The sequence below is a fragment of the Pleuronectes platessa genome, chromosome 14 (assembly GCF_947347685.1).
Source record: "Pleuronectes platessa chromosome 14, fPlePla1.1, whole genome shotgun sequence".
NCBI lineage: Eukaryota > Metazoa > Chordata > Actinopteri > Pleuronectiformes > Pleuronectidae > Pleuronectes > Pleuronectes platessa.
Window position 1 is genome coordinate 1,655,281 of NC_070639.1, and position 17,207 is coordinate 1,672,487.

Genomic DNA, 17,207 nt, shown 5'->3' on the forward strand with positions numbered 1-17,207 from the left:
GTTTCACAAAGCAGGTTTAGTGAAAACTCTGAGTTAGTTAACCCTGAGATGAGGGAAACTCTGGTTTTTCAGTTTCACAAAGCCAGTTCAGCTTTACTCTGAGTCAGTTACCCTGGCAACATACTCCGTGAACCTAACCTGCTCGCTGGCAGGTTTTCTTCAACTAACCCCGAGTTTCTCCTGCTCTTAAGTTGAAGCCTGCAGACTGAAGGCAGTGGCAGACATGGCGTGTCCTTTTATTGAAGAGCCAGTTGATGTCGAGGCGCAGATACTCCGCAGACATCTCCACCGGGAGAGGATTATTAGACCCCGATTGGATGTTTTATCATTCCCTGATGAGTATCTGTTTGAGCGTTTCCGTTTCTCTGCATCATCTATAATTTATATAAACGATATTCTCAGCCCTCACATCGCTCACATGACGCATCGTGGACATGCTCTCAGTTCCGAGCAAATTCTTTGTATTGCACTTCGTTTTTTTGCCAACGGCAGTTTTTTGTATAACGTCGGTGATGCAGAGCATGTGTCCAAGGCAACTGTCTGTCGGGCTGTCCGAAATGTGACACTTGCACTGAAACGGCTACTATGCACGTTTGTAGTGTTCCCAAGTCACAGACCCACCAGACTTCTCAAAGAAGAGTTCCACAGAATTGCAGGTATCAGTCTAAGCAGTAATTCATTTATGTCATAAAGCTTTGAGACTTGAAGCACTAATCAGTCAATTTGATATATTTTAGGGTTTCCAGGTGTGATTGGCTGCATAGATGGCACTCACATTCCTATCATCGCTCCTTCAATAAATGAAGGAGATTATGTGAATAGGAAATCTGTCCACAGCATTAATGTGCAGGTAGGCCTAAATAGTAGCCTTTAACATTCCAAATTAAATACACTACACCATACAGCTAATTACTGTTCTCCACTGTGAAGATCATATGTGATGGAGCCCACATGATTAACAATGTGGAAGCGAAGTGGCCTGGGTCTGTGCATGATTCACGAATGTTTCGTGAGTCGACACTGAGTGCCAGATTTGCCGGTGGTGAGTTTATATATATAATTTATATACAGTATATAGTTATATCCTATGATCAAATATTTTGTTTCCTCCTATTGCAACTGAAACAAACTGTATCTTGTATTATCATAGTAGAGTTCGATGGTTACCTACTCGGAGACAGAGGGTACCCCTGCCAGCGCTATCTGCTGACCCCTTACCCTGACCCTGAGCCTGGCCCACAGCGACACTACAACTTGGCTCACTGCAGGACACGAGCCAGAGTGGAGATGACCATCGGGATACTCAAGGCCCGGTTCCAGTGCCTTCGTAGGCTCAGGGTCACCCCAGAGAGAGCTTGTGACATTATAGTGGCATGTGTGGTTCTCCACAACATTGCCACTATTAGAGGAGAACAATGTCCTACTCTTTCCCCCTGTGATCCAGGTATTAATCATACCCCCCCTGCTGATACACGAGATGGAAGAGCTGTTAGAGACATGATATGTGTCAATCATTTCTAACTGACCCATCACCTCCCCAATGTTCAAGAACGACAATATGCATCTCATTTTATGAGGTCTTCTTTATTTCCTAGAAGGACAAATTTTGTACAGTTGTTAATCCTTTGTTGTTGAAACAATTAAAAAACATCCACCTGTGGGCACGTCACCCACCTTTAACTGATGGTCCAGCAGTTGTATTTCCTTTTCTGTTTTGGTGATCTGCAGCCTTATGTGCTCCATTTCTAGGTGTGATTTGTTTATTTGAGATTCTAAATATACCTTGTAAAGTTGTTTCACAGGGAGCTATAGGAACATAAATGACATTGAATTTCGGTGCCATGTCTATTTAGTGTCATTGTAAGTTGTGGGTCAATGCTGAACAACATCTTACTGAGGTAAGCTGTGCTGTGGAGGTTGATGGACCTTCTTCCCCATTGTAATTTCCAGCATGGCTCTGTTAGAGAGAAAGAAGTTGCAAGTTGTATTGTGGAACAACACTATTAACTGAGCCAAAGTTATTTTAAAAAAAAAAAGGTGTATACTTCAGCAGGCCTCTCTGCATCTTCCCTCTCTGTGGCAGCTGATAAGGTTTCTTCATCATCCTCCTGTAATGAAACAGAATGTGTGTGTTATATTCTACCAATTATGAAAAATCTGTGGAATATTAAGAGTACTTACAACAGCATGGAGGTCTGTTATGGCAGAAGGCTCAACGAGACAGATTACACCATCAGTAACTGGTAGAAAATGAAGATTAGACAGTTGATGATTACCCAGAAAAGTGCCCCACCTAATTTAAACACAATTTTTCAAACTCTGAGTCACCTTAAAATAGATTGATATCTGAAAGCAAAAGCAGCCAATTGCAAAGAACTGTAGCTTACTGCTACAAGAAAAATCAGTGTGCCAACTAAGTTGTGTCTAAGATGAATGGGTGGCCATTACTGAGCGAACACTAGAAAAAGGATTAACGTACATGCCATTCATTTGAATAACTTACCTCTTATGTAGGCCCCTGTGACCTGGGGCGTGGGTGGGTCCGATGAACTCCCCCCAGAGATGCCCTCAGCAATGGGTCGTCCACTGTTCTGACTGAGGGCCATCTTTTCAGCCTCTGTGAGAGGTGGTGGTGGTGGACCGCCACCTGTTTTGCGGGCCTCAGCCTTTTTTCTGTTGGCTATAATGGAGGTCAAATTTAAATACATACAGAAAACACAACTTTGGAGACTTGTATGTATAAAAGGCATTTAGGTGTTGCTTTCATAGAGACAATATTAAATACTGGCAGTGTTGGGATTTCTCTTTTTTTTGCAGATTTCCCTAATTACTTAAATATATCCATCACATGTTGAATGTAGCCACTAAATGCTGTTTAATGAGGGCAGGCTAAACAACATCACAATTGCTTGTACTTTATTATACCTTACCTGTTTGAACTACATTTTTATATTTCATCTTTAGCTGCTGCCAAGTCCGTTTGGTGCCTGTTGGGTTGCACCTGTGCTCACAGACACACATATGGAATATAATTGTTGAATAAGTGGAACATTCAAGACAAAACATTTCTTTTTTTTCTCAAATTAATACTGACGCATTGACTCGGTCAGCAATTTCCTGCCACGCAAAATCCCGCGCTTTTGCTGCTGCCACAGTATTGCTTCTTTTTAAAAATATATGCTCACTTTCTGCATACGCAGTCATTAATATTTCCAACTCCACTGGGGAGAAGTAGGAGGATCGAGGCTGTTTACCACTTGTTGCCATGGTGAATCATGTTATCTGTGTTCCATTGATGAAGGCTTTTTATATCCTCATGCACAAGCTTCACTCAGGGTTACCTTGACTCTGAGTTGATTGAACTAAGTGTTATCACCTGTTCTGAAACCGAAAACTTAGAGTTTGACAGCTCAGAGTTGCTCAACCCAGAGTTAAGGTTTTAACTCAGAGTTTGTTGAACCTGCTTTGTGAAACGGGCCCCAGGTTGACCCCAATTCAATCAATTTACATCATCAGTTCTTTTACCCCCAGAGATGTCACAGCTCCTGCGGAACCAGAGGACAGAGAATAAGGCAGTTTGGTCATTTAGCAGCTGGTTTTATTTGAATGTGGTTAAACTTGGAATTCAGCTTAAAGAAAAGACACATGGTCCAAGGCTGATTGTATCCTCTCCCTCAGATGTTCAGATCACGACTTATATGCTTCAATAACAAAAAGCCTAATTAGATCCACTATTGCCTAAGTCTATCAAAATCTTCATGTCTGAAAGGAAATCAAATATGAAAAAGAGAAAACATGTCGTAGGTGTAAGTTGTGCTCTAAACTGAGAGTTTATGCAAGAGTTAACAATTTCCTAATGGTCTGCTGATGTGAGACACAGTGACATACTCTAAGACCAAGTGACAACAGCCATTACTGTTATTGAAAGGCTACATCGCAGCAAATGTTAATCCCCATAGCTAATGCCACTACATGCTCACAAGCTATCCTTCACTGCTGAGTTATGCCGTATCGATAACTGTTCCGATTGCCTGATAAGGGCCTTGTGGGGGAATGATTCATGATTTGAAGTTGAATTGGAATTAATGCATATAGTAGCATTCAAGAGTGTAATACAGCTCAGGAGTAGGTGAACCAACTGAACTTTATCCCACACTTTCACTAACTTAATACAGTACAAGGGCGGGAGTGGTCGTCCTCCAACCTGAAGGTCGGCGGTTCGATCCCCAGTCTGAACCATGTGCATGCTGAAGTGTCCTTGGGCAAGATGCTGAACCCCAAATGGCCCCCCATAGAATAACAAAAGAGCTGCAAGTAGATGCACTGTATGAATGTGTGTGTGAATGTGAAACTGTACTGTAAAGCGCTTTGAGTGGTCATCAAGACTAGAAAAGTGCTATATAAATACAAATCCATTACATTTAAATTACTAACTTTGCAATTCCACTGTCAATCCGGACAAGTCCACTTTATACAATGGACTTGTAATTTATATTGTAGAAAATTATTTGTTTAAATAATTTATTTATTTAAATTTATTTATTTGTTTATTATCTGATATTGTTGTTAATGAATTAGTATTTTAAGGTCAAAACAGTAAGACGCTACACACTTTAATTTATTTGTAAAACAAACAAATTCTGTGTCAATTACATACATTGCAATATGACACAACAACATAAAGTATAGAATAGAGCTGCTTTCAGACATGACCTTTATTGGGTCCAGACTTTTGAACAACGCAGCGGGAGGTTCTCAACCTGGCCTGTCTGTTCCTTCCCGAGCTCTCAGTGGAGTTACCAGTCTCACAGAAATCAAAATGGAGGAAAATCCTCCAAATATCAATTATTTCGATGCCATCATCCATCGACAATGGCTGACAGCCACAACGTGATGCCCCGCCCCCCTGTTGGACACAGACAGAGGGGAGAAGATGTCACGCACAGACTATGATATCACGTAGAAAATTATACTTCTAACTAACTTTTCTACTATAACCTAGAAAAATACGGTATAGTGATCCACTGTTTATATGGATCAAAAAGCTTGGGACAGAATCGTTCCTACACAAGTGCTGTTTAGAGAATCCGGTTATAGTGATGAAGTAGTCTGCTTACAGTATTCATCTTGGGTATTTTTACACAAATCAACAACAAAGTTTTTGTCAAAATTTTTTATATGAAGCCAGTGATAGTTGTATGTAGTTTGTTTACTTTAACACACATCACACCCCTACCTGACTCCTACACTCACTAGCTCATTACCTTTTTCACTTACTTCTCTCTAGTGAGCTTCACTTTCAAGTTCCCTCTCTGTTTCAATCTGCGGAGCCTTAACCAGAAAAGAACAGTCATTGTTAACCTCGAGAAGGTTGAAGTCAAGCGATGGGGGAGTGGAAAGTGTGAGACTGAGCATTATCCAGTCTGGGAACTAGAATAGAGGTTCTGATGCGATAGACTGGAGTTTTGAGTGGGTGGAATAATTCAATCCATCAATCAAATTTGATTTAAATAATAATAATTCAAAGAAAAGAGGAAAGGTTTTAGAATACTAAATATGTTAACTCATATCATATTACTGTTAAACAAGATATTCATGTTTTATACTCAAGCGACTGATTAGCTTTTTACTAGAAGAAATCAAATATTTTCCAACATCATTGGAATTACATCACTTAAGTATGAGGGATTTCCATTCAATTGAAGTTCCTCAGCATCAATTCAAATGAATGCCTCTCACTTTAACAAATGCATCTGTTTGTGCAGGTATATACTTTTTTCAAATCCTTTATTTCACAGATAGGTGTGATGGAACCTGCAGTATAAATCCTCACTAAGTATGTACAATAAGGACAGAATATTGGCAAGTGTGTGACTTGGCTAGTGATGCTGTGCATGACCAGGCATGAGAGAATGAGCTCAGAGCAAGCCTGAGATGATTATTGGCCAGCATGCAACTCTGATGTCAGGGTCAAAGGTCACACAACAGCAATAGGATATGCAGAGGACGGAGAAAAGACAGAGGTGTTCTACATGTCAGATTTTTTTGTTTAAGTGCCTGCATCTGGATAGCATGATACCAACATGAAAAGAAACGGGGGGGTCGACCCGTCTTCGAACACAGTATATTTTTGTTTTGGCGGCAATGCCAATACGTTTTATTTGGTTAGTAGATCATGTTGAGCTGGTCATTTCAAAAGTAGCTCAGATGCCTATAAAGTGTGTGCACCCCTGATCTCCATGGTGGTAGTGGCTACAAAGTTATGGGGCAATTTCAACAGTTCACAAAAATGTCCATTAAAACACTCAAAAGGGATAGTTCACCGAACATATTGCCTTTGGCGAGAGCTTGAGTTCGTGCGAACGTGAACACAGCTCCAGAGGAGGATAACGGAGGACATTTAGGGTCATTAGTGTAAATGACGCCATTTCAAGTCGGATTTAAATGTCGGGGCTTACGGTCTCCCAAATGAAACCACAGGAGCAATATGGAGGCATTTTATTACTTCATTCGTTTTTTACTTTTGAAAAATTGATCACCAGTTACTTCAATTGTATAATATTTGGCTGCAACGCTGTTTACAAAGTGTTGAGTATAATGAGTGAATTAAAATTTTTCTGTGAACTATCCCTTTAAGTGGACATATTTTAAGGACACACTCACAAGCCCAGCTAGGAAATACTGGAATTCCCTTCTTGAAGTTTGTTTGGTTGCTTTCAGACATGCACTGCGCTCTGCAGTTCCTCTGTATTTTCTCTGCTGTGAACGCAAATGTCTGAGTGAGACTCTTCGCAGTTTTTTAACGCGTCTGTGCTGTGCATGTGTGAATTGCAAACTGCGGGTAAACTCTGTAGCCAATTCTCCGAATGTTCCCCGGAGGTCATGTCTGAAAACGGCTTTAGTGTAAAGAGTTGTAGTGAAGACCAGATAAATGATAGAAATGCATATACCCGACACACAAATTAGTATATAATGAAGGAATGAAGCTCCAACAGCACAGGGGCCACACATTCAGAGTATGATCAACCGTTTAATGTGGAGTGAAGCTGGGGCATTCAGAGCCGGGAAGGTGGCAGGCCCTGGAGCAGTTGCCCAGATTTTCCAGTAGGTAATCCGATCTTGGATACATCAAGATAGTTGTCTCCTGTCAGTTGAGTCTCTGAAGTAAACTTTGTTGTAGCCAAATCTAAAACAATTGAAGTAACTGGATACCGAAACTTCACACGTAATAAAACAACGTAATTTAAACCGTGTATTTAGCCTAAAAGACTGCTGATATCTACCTGTGAAAGTGCATTTAAGGACCATGGGTCACACTACATCCTCTAGTTTAGCCACCTCCAGTGGACATTGAGGCACACATTGTAAGTTACCTTGTTTCAAGTTGAATATGAATGTTTGTTTTATTCTGTTGTTTTGTTACGTCTGAAGTGTAAGTCACCATTGACTTCAATTGTATCGGATCGCCTGCTACAAAGTTTACTTCTGAGACGAAAGAAGTGTACTGTTGACCCAAACACTTCACCGACCCGTCCATAGGCAAGGTGGTGAGGAGATGCAGAGTGAATTTTGATTTTTCTTTTAAATATCCTTTTCCACGTTCCACATTCTGGATGTCCTCTTGAAAAGGTGTATCCACATTCTTCTGAACCTATTTGTGGATTTTGTCGGGAGATGCAGACAACTTGGAATTCACATAATGTCTGCAACATACCATCTGTCTAAGCCATACATCAGATATAATGTTACTTCCCCTCCTTTTTATAAGCATGACCATCCTTCCTGTGATGTTCATCCAGAAGTCGGATGACTCCTCATGTTATAATCATGTCATTCCAATTGAAACCCCATTTCTTCCTTTTTCTTTCTTTTTATATGAGGCTATGTGACATGGTGACTAACTGAAAATCCACATCGCCTGTCATCAGCTATCTGGACATCAGATTTGTGTCTGTAATCAATGCTCAAATGCCTAATGGACATTCCTCGGTTTCTGCAAGACTATCAAATGAGAGCAGAGGGAGGTTTTATTCTCTCCAATTACTCTGTATCTCTCTATCTGGTAACACAATCAATCCGTTAAGGATTGCAGGCCTAGAATGACTGCAAATCAAAAACAAATGCCTGAGAATCTTGTATTGTCTGTTTTTATATATTTTGAGTGCTTTGCTGAAATGCTGCGGGGAGGAGAGGTTGAGAGAGGTAGCTGAAGAGTAGGAAAGAGAGAGATAGACTTGGAAAGATCCCTCTGCAAGTCCGAAATTTTCTTTGGTGAATGGAACGCCACACCACCATGAAACAGGATTTTCTGCCCCAAATTAAGAAAATGCTAGTGTGCCAATCAGCATTTTCCCTCCTCCTTTAGTTCTTCCTTTCCTTTAATCTAAGTTGAAGGTTTTGATGGGAGTACGGAAACAATTTGGGGTAGCTGGATCGCTCAATGCTTGAATGCTCATAGATGTAATAAGTGCTTTCTTAGTTGGCGTCTCTGTTGGCGAAGTGGTTTAGGATGTGAGACTGTGAGGTAGGCCTTTCCTGGCACTACCGTGAGGTCCCTTCACTCATTACACCCCATCTACTGAGTCACCTCACATTGGAGCTAGAACCACACAGATGATTGGAAGCAATGATTGTAAACACAATGTAAACAGGGGAGTCTACAAAAATAGAAAACAGATAAAAAAGGAAAAGAAATGTAAAATGGGTCACAGTCAGATTGATATTCTGCTGCTCCTTCTGCCAGTCTGAAAATCGTCGCAGTTGGTTTCTGGATTCAGCTGGAACCGATCAGCAAGCCAACACACTCATCATTTTTCCTTTCTTTTCTTCCTCCTCACTTCCTCTCATCTCTGCTATCTCTCCATTTTTACACTGCCATGATGTAACCTTATTTTTGCTCTATTCCAACCTCACAAATGATTTAGGCCATGATAATGGACTGTGCCCACTGCAATGACTGGGGAAAAAATGGAACAAAAGAAGAAAAAAGATGGAGAAAAATAGGTTCGGTATGAAGTAAAAAGGAAGGAAACTAAAGTAGACACCAAAAGACTATTTGAGACAACTGAGGTTGAGGACGAGACAAACGGCATAGTAACATTATTGTGTAAAAGCAGCTTTTGCGTACACCTGTGTTTCTGAAAACAATAACAAATGTTTTGTAACTAAGTTTTACAGGCTTTGCATGATTGTTTTGTTTGGCCTATCATCTGAGGGTTTGTTGAGAGGCATCCTTTCCAGCTCAGCCTCCCCTTTTTTACTGGTGTTGACAACGGAATCTGTTTAAGACTGAAGAAGTTAGGGGACATTTCCGGAGGATAATCAGAAAAACTGAGGAATAAAAAGGGAGAGTATAAATAGACAAGGCAAAAACAAATTGATGAAGGTAAATTAAACAAACATTGTAAGAGAATACAAAAGAGGTTGAGGAATGAAGACAAAAAATTAGTATTCTATAAGTGAATAGAACTTTTCCCAAAGGTTTAGGAAAATATTAGAAAGACAGAACTGCCAAGACCAAGAAATACAACAGAATCCACTGTGAGAGAATATATTTGATATAAATAGGCCCCAAAAACAAAATAGGAATATCGTAAAACAATAGGATGAATGAGACAATGGATAAAGAACTAGAATTACAGCATGTATGCCTCCAGTGCCATTTCTGTTTACAACATACTGGTTTCTCCATATTCAAGATCACTGTGAAACGTAATCACTTTATCTTTGAGTGCACTTGACAACTGATCAAAAGATGAAGAAATTCCCTCAATTAGTCTTGAGATATCACATTAAAGAGGTGAAGAGTGAATTTTTGTGCAAAATGTAATAAAATTCCTTTGGGCATTCATGATATAGCGTGTTCAAAACAATGCAAGCTCATTTTACCTTGACCTTTGACCATTCAAATCTAAACAGTTCATCTTTGAGTCTCAAACTATGTTTCTACAAAATTTGATGAAATTCCCTTAAGCTGATGTTGAGATATCACATTCAAGTAAAACATAAACATACTTTTTGAGACTCTAGTGCAGGGGTGTCAAACTCATTTCCACCAAGGGCCACATCAGCATAATGGTTGGCCTCTAAGGGCCAGATTAACAGTATGAATGTAACAAAATGTGATGTAATTTAAAATAAATGAAACTGAAAAAGAGCAGCATGAAGTCGGAGCTGTGGCATCAAACCAGGGGGCAGGAGACGGTAAAAGTCCTTGATTGCAGCATCCTGGAACTTTGCTCTCAGGCCACTGTCACTTTGAAGCTCAATTAACTCCATCTGAAGGTGATGGGGCGCACTACAGACATCGGTGGTGAAAGGATTGGTAAAGATGTCCAAACCAGATTGCTGCGCTTTAAAGTCAGAGAAGCGCAGATCAAACTCACATATTAACCGGTTCGGTTTGGTAGCCAACCGAGAACATGAAAAAGCACCTGGAATGGAGGCTGAGATGCTTTGAAAAGCAGGAAAGTAGGCGAGATTGTCCTGTTCCACCTGGCACTTCCATAGGTCGAGTTTGCGCTGGAAAGCTGTGATCATGTCGGACATCTGTGTGATGACTTGATTACGTCCCTGGAGTTTCTCATTCAGATGAGCGAGATGCTCAGTTATGTCGCACAACATAGCAAAGTCACACAGCCAGTTTGGATCTGATAGTTCAGGCAACGGTTTTCCTTTGCTCTGCATGAAAAAAGCAATTTCTTCTCTAAGCTCAAAAAATCATTTGAGGACTTTGCTCCTGCTCAGCCACCTTACTTCTGTATGGTACGGCACATCTCCGTGCTCCGAGCCCATCTCCTGCAAGAGCAGCTGGAACTGCCGGTGATTCAGGCCACGCGCCCGAATAAAGTTCACTGTTTTCATGACCGTGGTCATTATATTATCCAGCTCCAGAACCTTTCCACACAGAGCTTCTTGATGGATAATGCAATGATAGGTTATCAGGGGCGTGTGACAGTTACTTTTTTGCAATGTCTCCTTCACCCGTCCAGCCAAGCCTGATTTTCCTCCACGCATCGCAGGGGCTCCATCTGTAGTTAGTCCCACCAACTTCTCCCACGGCAATTTATGTTTACTTACGGACTGCATATAGGCTACATCCAACAGCTCTTCAATGACAGAGAGGTCACGCCTCTAATAAAAATGGATAACTGCGCTGTATCCACGTTGTCTGTGCTTTCATCCACAGCTAATGAAAAAGCTATACAGCTCCGTGTCTCTTCAGCTAGCCGTGTTGAGAGATTTCCTGCCAGTTCCTTAACTCGGTCCGCGATGGTGTTTCTTGACAAACTGACATTTTGAAAAGTCTGTACCTGGTCGGGGCACACCTGCTCACACACCTTCAGCATGCACTGTTTAAAAAATGCACCCTCTGAAAAAGACTTTGAAGCTCGGGTGATTTCCTCAGCCACGATAAAGCTGGCTTTCACTGCTGCATCGCTTTTGGCCGTAGCTTTTGTGAACGAATACAGTCCGCCTTTTAATTCTGCTGCAATTCTTTGTTATTCTTGGAGGCTGAATAGAGCATACGTAGCTCCGTGTTTGGTGTCAAAATGCCGACATAGATTATATTGTTTTACGACCGACACCACCTCATAACATAAAAGATATACCGTTCTTTCACCTTGAAGTACAAACAAGTATTCGTTTTCCTATCGTTCGTGAAACTGCCTCCCTTATTGATACATTTTTCTCTTCTTGGACATGTTGGGGTTTTGTGTAAATGTCTCATCTCCACCTGTGTATTGAACGCATAGCTAGGCTACTGGTGAGATACCTTAACCTTGGCGGGTGCATCGAAATGCATTGTGGGAGATGTAATTTACGCTCAACGTGCGCTTTTAAGCAGCATACAGTGAACTTATTTTAAGACAATAATGCACCAGCAACCGGGCCTTGAGATTGATACATGTACTCTAGTGACTCTGACCTTTGTCTACCAAAATCAAGTGATATCATAATTGAGTCCAGATGTATGTTTGTACCAAATTGAAAAGGATTCCTTGATGGCACTCCAGAGGTATCACCTTTACAAGGAAAAAAATGTGCTTTATGAAGTCCTCAGACCTTGAAATTTGACCACCAAAATCTAATCTGTTCATCCTTAAGTCCTGGTGAATATTTCTAAATTTGATGAAATTCCCTCAAGACGTTCTTAAGATATTGTGTTCACCAGAATGGGAGGGACGGACAGACCACCCAAAAGCATTATGCCTCCGGCCACTGGCTGTTGCCAACGCGAGGGATAACAAAAAAGAAGCAGAGACAAATAAGAAGAATGAAGGATTGAAAGAGACAAGTAGTGGGAGTAAAACTACTGAAGATACAGAAAAGCTATCCGAATGAGCTCTTATTGAGAAAAGGAGGTTGTGACGACAATAGGAAAAGAGGGAGGTGAGAGATGGTGGGGTTGTTTGTACATGTCTGCCTGTGGTGGGGATAATTCACTGGTACAATGGTGGCCCAGGCCCAGGTAATGCTAATTACGCTCATCTGTCTTCCTTAGCACTGCTGCTAAAGCATGTTAGTGTAGGACTTGGAGCAAATTACATAGAGTATAGGTAGATAAATAAATAAATGTTCAAATTAGAGGATGAATCTTTTTCTCCAGGGCAGTGAGGTGGCTACATCAAAGCCATAGCTCCCCGATTGTGTGGATCTGTGTCTGTTGTCCCACCAAGAGAAGCATTATTAAGAAAATAAATCTATAGCTGGAGATCCTTGGGGATATAGATTAAGGAAGAGGTCAAAAGTGAAGGAGCAGCTGGGACGGTACTCAGATGTTTAGTGATTGGCAATTCCACTGAATTATTTTCTTATCCTTGTAAAAAAACAAGATGGTATCACTGTTATACTTCATCCAGAATATGTCTGTATGTCTTCTCTGACTACACTGAGGACCATTCTTCTCTTCTTCAGACCTCCAATGCATAACCTTTTTCTGTTACACAACAGACTAAAAAATAAAGAATATAAATATATCTGTGTGAAAAAGCTGACGAAGACACTGTCAAAAACAAGTGATTTCCGCATGAGAATTGATATGTGACATTCAGCCTCTCCCTGCTGCACCAACCCTTAACTGAATCCTCCACTCAAGGAGCATCTGAGCAGAGAAGGTCCCACTCCGTTGATAATGAATGAAAGGAAACTTCTGGAGAAGGTCCGGACCGGGTTCTTTGGAATGCGGATGTCAAATCAGAAAACCACTAAAGAGTGTTGTTGCTGTTCTGAGAACATTGATCTACGTCAATGTGAACACTCTGTTAGTGGTTCTCACATTCATGGGCCCAAACCCATTTCCCTCCCCCTTTATTTTGCACGTTCCCGTGTAGGGGTAGGCTGTCTCGACACCGGTTGGGACGGAGAGGTAAGGCCAAAGGTTAGGGCAGTGTGCAGCCCTACAAATGGTGATTTTTTTCAGACACTCACTTCAAACAAAGGGGTACGATAATTTCCCAGAATGTCTTGCTAATCACCGGGAAGCTGGGAGAGAGACCCACAAATGTAGTAATTCTCCATTATTAAGGATTTAAAAACTTTGGTAATGATTGTAATATCATCGCTAGCGTGCTAGCGCTAGCATGTTACATATAACTCGGTTCTGTCCACATAGCAGTGAAAATTTACAGAGTGTGTTTCCTAGTGGAAGCATTTATAATGAGAGTAAAATTGGGCCGAGCACAGAGCCCTGTGGAACACCATGGTTAACTGTGGTGCGAACAGATGACTCATCATTAATTTGCATAAATTGGAATCGATCCGTAAAATATGATTTAAGCTAGTTTAGGGCGGTTCCTTTAATGCTTATTAACTGTTCAAGTCTCTGTAATGAATGAATACTGCACCAAGATCTAACAGTACAAGGACAGACACAAATCTCTGATCTTAAGCTATTGGAAGGTCATTAGTGACTTTTGCCAAGGTTTTCTCCGTGCTGTGATTGGACTGAAAGTCTTCATATACGTTAATTTCCTGAAGAAACTCACACAGCTGATTGGATATGCCTTATTCAAGGATTTTAGACAGGAAGATGAGATTAGATATCCGTCTGTAATTGGCTAAAACTTCCAGGTCCAATGGGTTTTTTGAGAAGGGGTTTGAGAACAGCTAGTTTAAAGGACTGTGGTACATATCCTGATGATAATGACAGATTGATTGTGTTAAGTAACTTACTATCAATTAGGGGCAGAGATTCTTTAAGTAATTTTGTAGGAATTGGATCTAAGATACAAGTTGTGCGTTTAGAACATGAGATTAATTTGGTAAACTGAGGGCAGGAGATGGTTGATTTTATTTCTAATTGTTAGAATTTGATAAGTAAAGAAGGTCATAAAGATATGGCTATTCAGGGATCAAGGAAGACTGGGTTCGGTGCAGGTGCAACTCTCTGGCAGCCTGGCTACAGTGCTGAAGAGAAACCTGGAGTAGTTTTATTTTCTTCTATTAATGTGGAGTAGTAGGCAGCTCTTGCTTTGTGGAGGGCCTTCTTATATGTTTTAAAAATATTTTTCCAGGCTGTGATTTTCGACACAGTTGTTTGAGCGCCACTTTCTTTCTAGTTTTCTTGACGCTTGTTTTAATTCATGTGTGTAGGAATTAACCAGGGATCTAATTTACAATGTTTGACACGTTTCTTTTTTAGAGGCGCTATTCGATCTAATGTTAATCGTAATGACTTTACAGAGCTATCGACAAGATGGTCAATCTCAGTGGAGCTAGGGTTTTTAAAGAATTCTTTGTCATATGTAAAGACCATAGAAAGCCCAGACCCTATTGTGTGGACATTCTGCGGTGTTCATGCATGTCAGAGTCGTCCTCCAGCGCCTGCTTGAAAATCATCTCTTTGTCAAACCCGAAAAATGTGAGTTCAACGTCTCTGAGCTGTCCTTTTTGGGCTTCATCTTGTCCCTGGGGAGTCTTCTCACAGATCCCAAGAAGACTCAAGTCGTTCGGGATTGGTCCCAACCATCCTCGGTCAAGAAGGTGCAACGGTTCATTGGCTGTGCCCATTTTTATAGGAAATTCATCAGAAACTTCAGTGCTGTTGCCGCCCCCATGACCGATCTCACGAAGAAGAAGTCTGGCTCCTTTAAGTGGTCTCCAGAGGCGGAGTGGGCCTTTCGTGATCTGAAGGTGAGATTTTCCTCCGCACCTATCTTGACCTTACCCGACCCCTCACTCCCCTTTGTGGTTGAAGTAGATGCGTCAGAGGCGGCAGTGCTCTCCCAGCGTCCGGCTGACAGAAAACTACATCCTTGTGCCTTCTTCTCCGCTCGCCTTTCGGCTGCTGAAAGGAATTATGATGTGGGGGATCATGAGCTCCTGGCTATTAAGATGGCCTTGGAGGAGTGGCGCCACTGGCTGGAAGGGGCTCAGCACCGTTTTGTGGTTTGGACGAACCACAAAAACGAAAAAATAGATTGATTTTATTTTGTCCTTCCGCCCTGGTTCAAAGAACCAAAAAGCTGATGCAATCTCTAGACTGTTTCATAGATCAGAGGTTGAAAGAGTTCCAGCGTCCATCCTCCCGAGCTCCAGGATTGTCGCTCCTGTCCGATGGGGAGTCGAGACACGCACAGAAGAAGGAGCCAGATCTTGGGGACGGACCCTCCCACCTTTGCGTCTGACCGGCCCCCCAGGAATGGGCAGGACTCTAGAGTTCATTAAGAGGCGGTTCTGGTGGCCTGGAATGAACATGGATGTGAGGTCCTTTGTTGCGGCCTGCTCTGTCTGTGCCCTAAGTAAGAGTTCCCATACCGCCCCCCCCCCCCCCCCCCCATGGTCTCCTTCACCCTCTACCCATCCCCAAGCTACCCTGGTCCAACATATCCATGGACTTTATAACAGGTCTTCCCCTCTCCCAGGGAAACACTTATTTTGGTGATTGTCGACCGCCTTTCTAAGGCTTGCAGTTTGTCCCCCTGCCCAAACTCCCTTCGGCTCTCGAGACCATCCTCCGATGCCTGGCCTCCTCTAATCCTTCGTCTTGGCGCAGGTATGTTATCTGGGCTGAATATGCCCATAACACTTTGTGATCCTCTGCTACAGGACTCAGTCACTTCGAGTGCCAGTTTGGGTTTCATCCTCCACTGTTCCCCGACCAAGAGGTAGAGGTTGGTGTTCCCTCAGCCCAGAGTTTCGTTAGACGGTGCAGGATTGTATGGCGCAAGGCCCAGTCTACCCTTCAGAGGTCTGTCCGTCAGTACCAACTCCATGCCAACCGCCGCCGCAGTCCTGCACCCCCTCTACGTCCTGGGCAGAGCGTCTATCTATTGACGTGAGACCTTCATCTGCGGGTGGAGTCCTGCAAGCTAGCTCCACGGTTTGTGGGGCCCTTCAAGATTGTGAGGGAGGGCGCTAGTGAGATGAGTGCAGTGTAGACGTGTTTTCTCGAGGCTCGCACAGTTCTACTTTTTTAATCGCCAATTTAATGCTATACTCTACGTTTTTGCTCTAAAAATATTCACGATCGTATTATCTCTTGCTCCACCGAAAAACGGCCGTTAAAATGTCAGTTAAAACTCCACGAACCGGAAAAGAAGCTCGCCAGCTAGCCGAAGCTGCCGCTAGCCGTGACCTTGCTAGCAAGACACCCGCAGACATGCCACTGCTCGAGGAGGAGGATGAGCTCCCACTTATCTGGCAGAAACTCTCAAACAAGCTCCTGCAGTCCTTTAACGAGCGGTTCGATAAGTTTGAACAGAGTTTCCAGAGTCTTCTGTCTGCCCAGCAAGTGCTCACGGAGAGGCTGTCTGCCACCGAGAATCAAGCCGCAGACCACGAGCAGCGCATCCACGCCGTGGAAACTTCAGTCACGGAGCTACAGCGGGACAACAAAACACTAAGGGCCAAGCTGTGTGATCTAGAAGGGAGGTCCAGCCGCCAAAACATAAAGATTGTTGGCATCGCAGATGGTGAAGAGAAAGGGAGGCCAACCGAGTTTATCTCCAACGTGATCCCCAAATTGCTCGGGGACGACAACTTCACTAAGCCGGTAGTCATCGACAGGGCGCACCGCACATCACAGCCCAGACCAGCAGAAGGCTCCCGACCCTGCAAGATAATAGCACGGGTGCACCTCGCACAGGAGAAGGAGAAGATTATACGGCTCGGGAAGCAGCAGTCAATGGAATACGAAGGAAACCGAATCTTGATTTTCCCCGACTATACAGCGGAGGTGATGGAGCAACGGCGGGGCTTCCGCG

The 17,207-nt window shown here is 42.5% G+C and overlaps 2 protein-coding genes and 1 pseudogene across 7 annotated transcripts in view; 1 reads left to right on the top strand and 2 right to left on the bottom strand.

Moving 5' to 3' along the window:
• LOC128455791 (putative nuclease HARBI1) lies at positions 1–1,680 on the top strand. The gene is made up of 4 exons (XM_053439659.1): positions 1–656; positions 738–850; positions 931–1,042; positions 1,151–1,680. Exons 1-4 carry the CDS (start codon positions 224–226, stop codon positions 1,519–1,521), a joined length of 1,029 nt encoding a protein of 342 aa, XP_053295634.1. The 5' UTR covers positions 1–223; the 3' UTR covers positions 1,522–1,680.
• The window catches only part of LOC128455795 (uncharacterized), a 304,659-nt gene continuing 289,017 nt past the window's right edge, over positions 1,566–17,207 (bottom strand). Inside the window, exons 1-7 of one of the 6 annotated variants that reach the window (XM_053439664.1) lie at positions 3,255–3,476; positions 2,931–3,001; positions 2,504–2,680; positions 2,182–2,240; positions 2,046–2,108; positions 1,895–1,957; positions 1,566–1,806 (exon numbers count right to left, since the gene is read on the bottom strand). In XM_053439664.1, coding sequence (XP_053295639.1) covers positions 1,618–1,806; positions 1,895–1,957; positions 2,046–2,108; positions 2,182–2,240; positions 2,504–2,680; positions 2,931–3,001; positions 3,255–3,277 — 645 coding nt within the window. In that variant the 5' untranslated portion in view covers positions 3,278–3,476 and the 3' untranslated portion in view covers positions 1,566–1,617. Of the gene's footprint in view, positions 1,807–1,894; positions 1,958–2,045; positions 2,109–2,181; positions 2,241–2,503; positions 3,123–3,185; positions 3,477–17,207 lie in introns of those variants that run through there. The other 5 variants (XM_053439668.1, XM_053439663.1, XM_053439666.1 and 2 more) reach the window with 5 other exon arrangements.
• On the bottom strand, positions 8,921–12,208 carry LOC128456194 (general transcription factor II-I repeat domain-containing protein 2B-like; annotated as a pseudogene).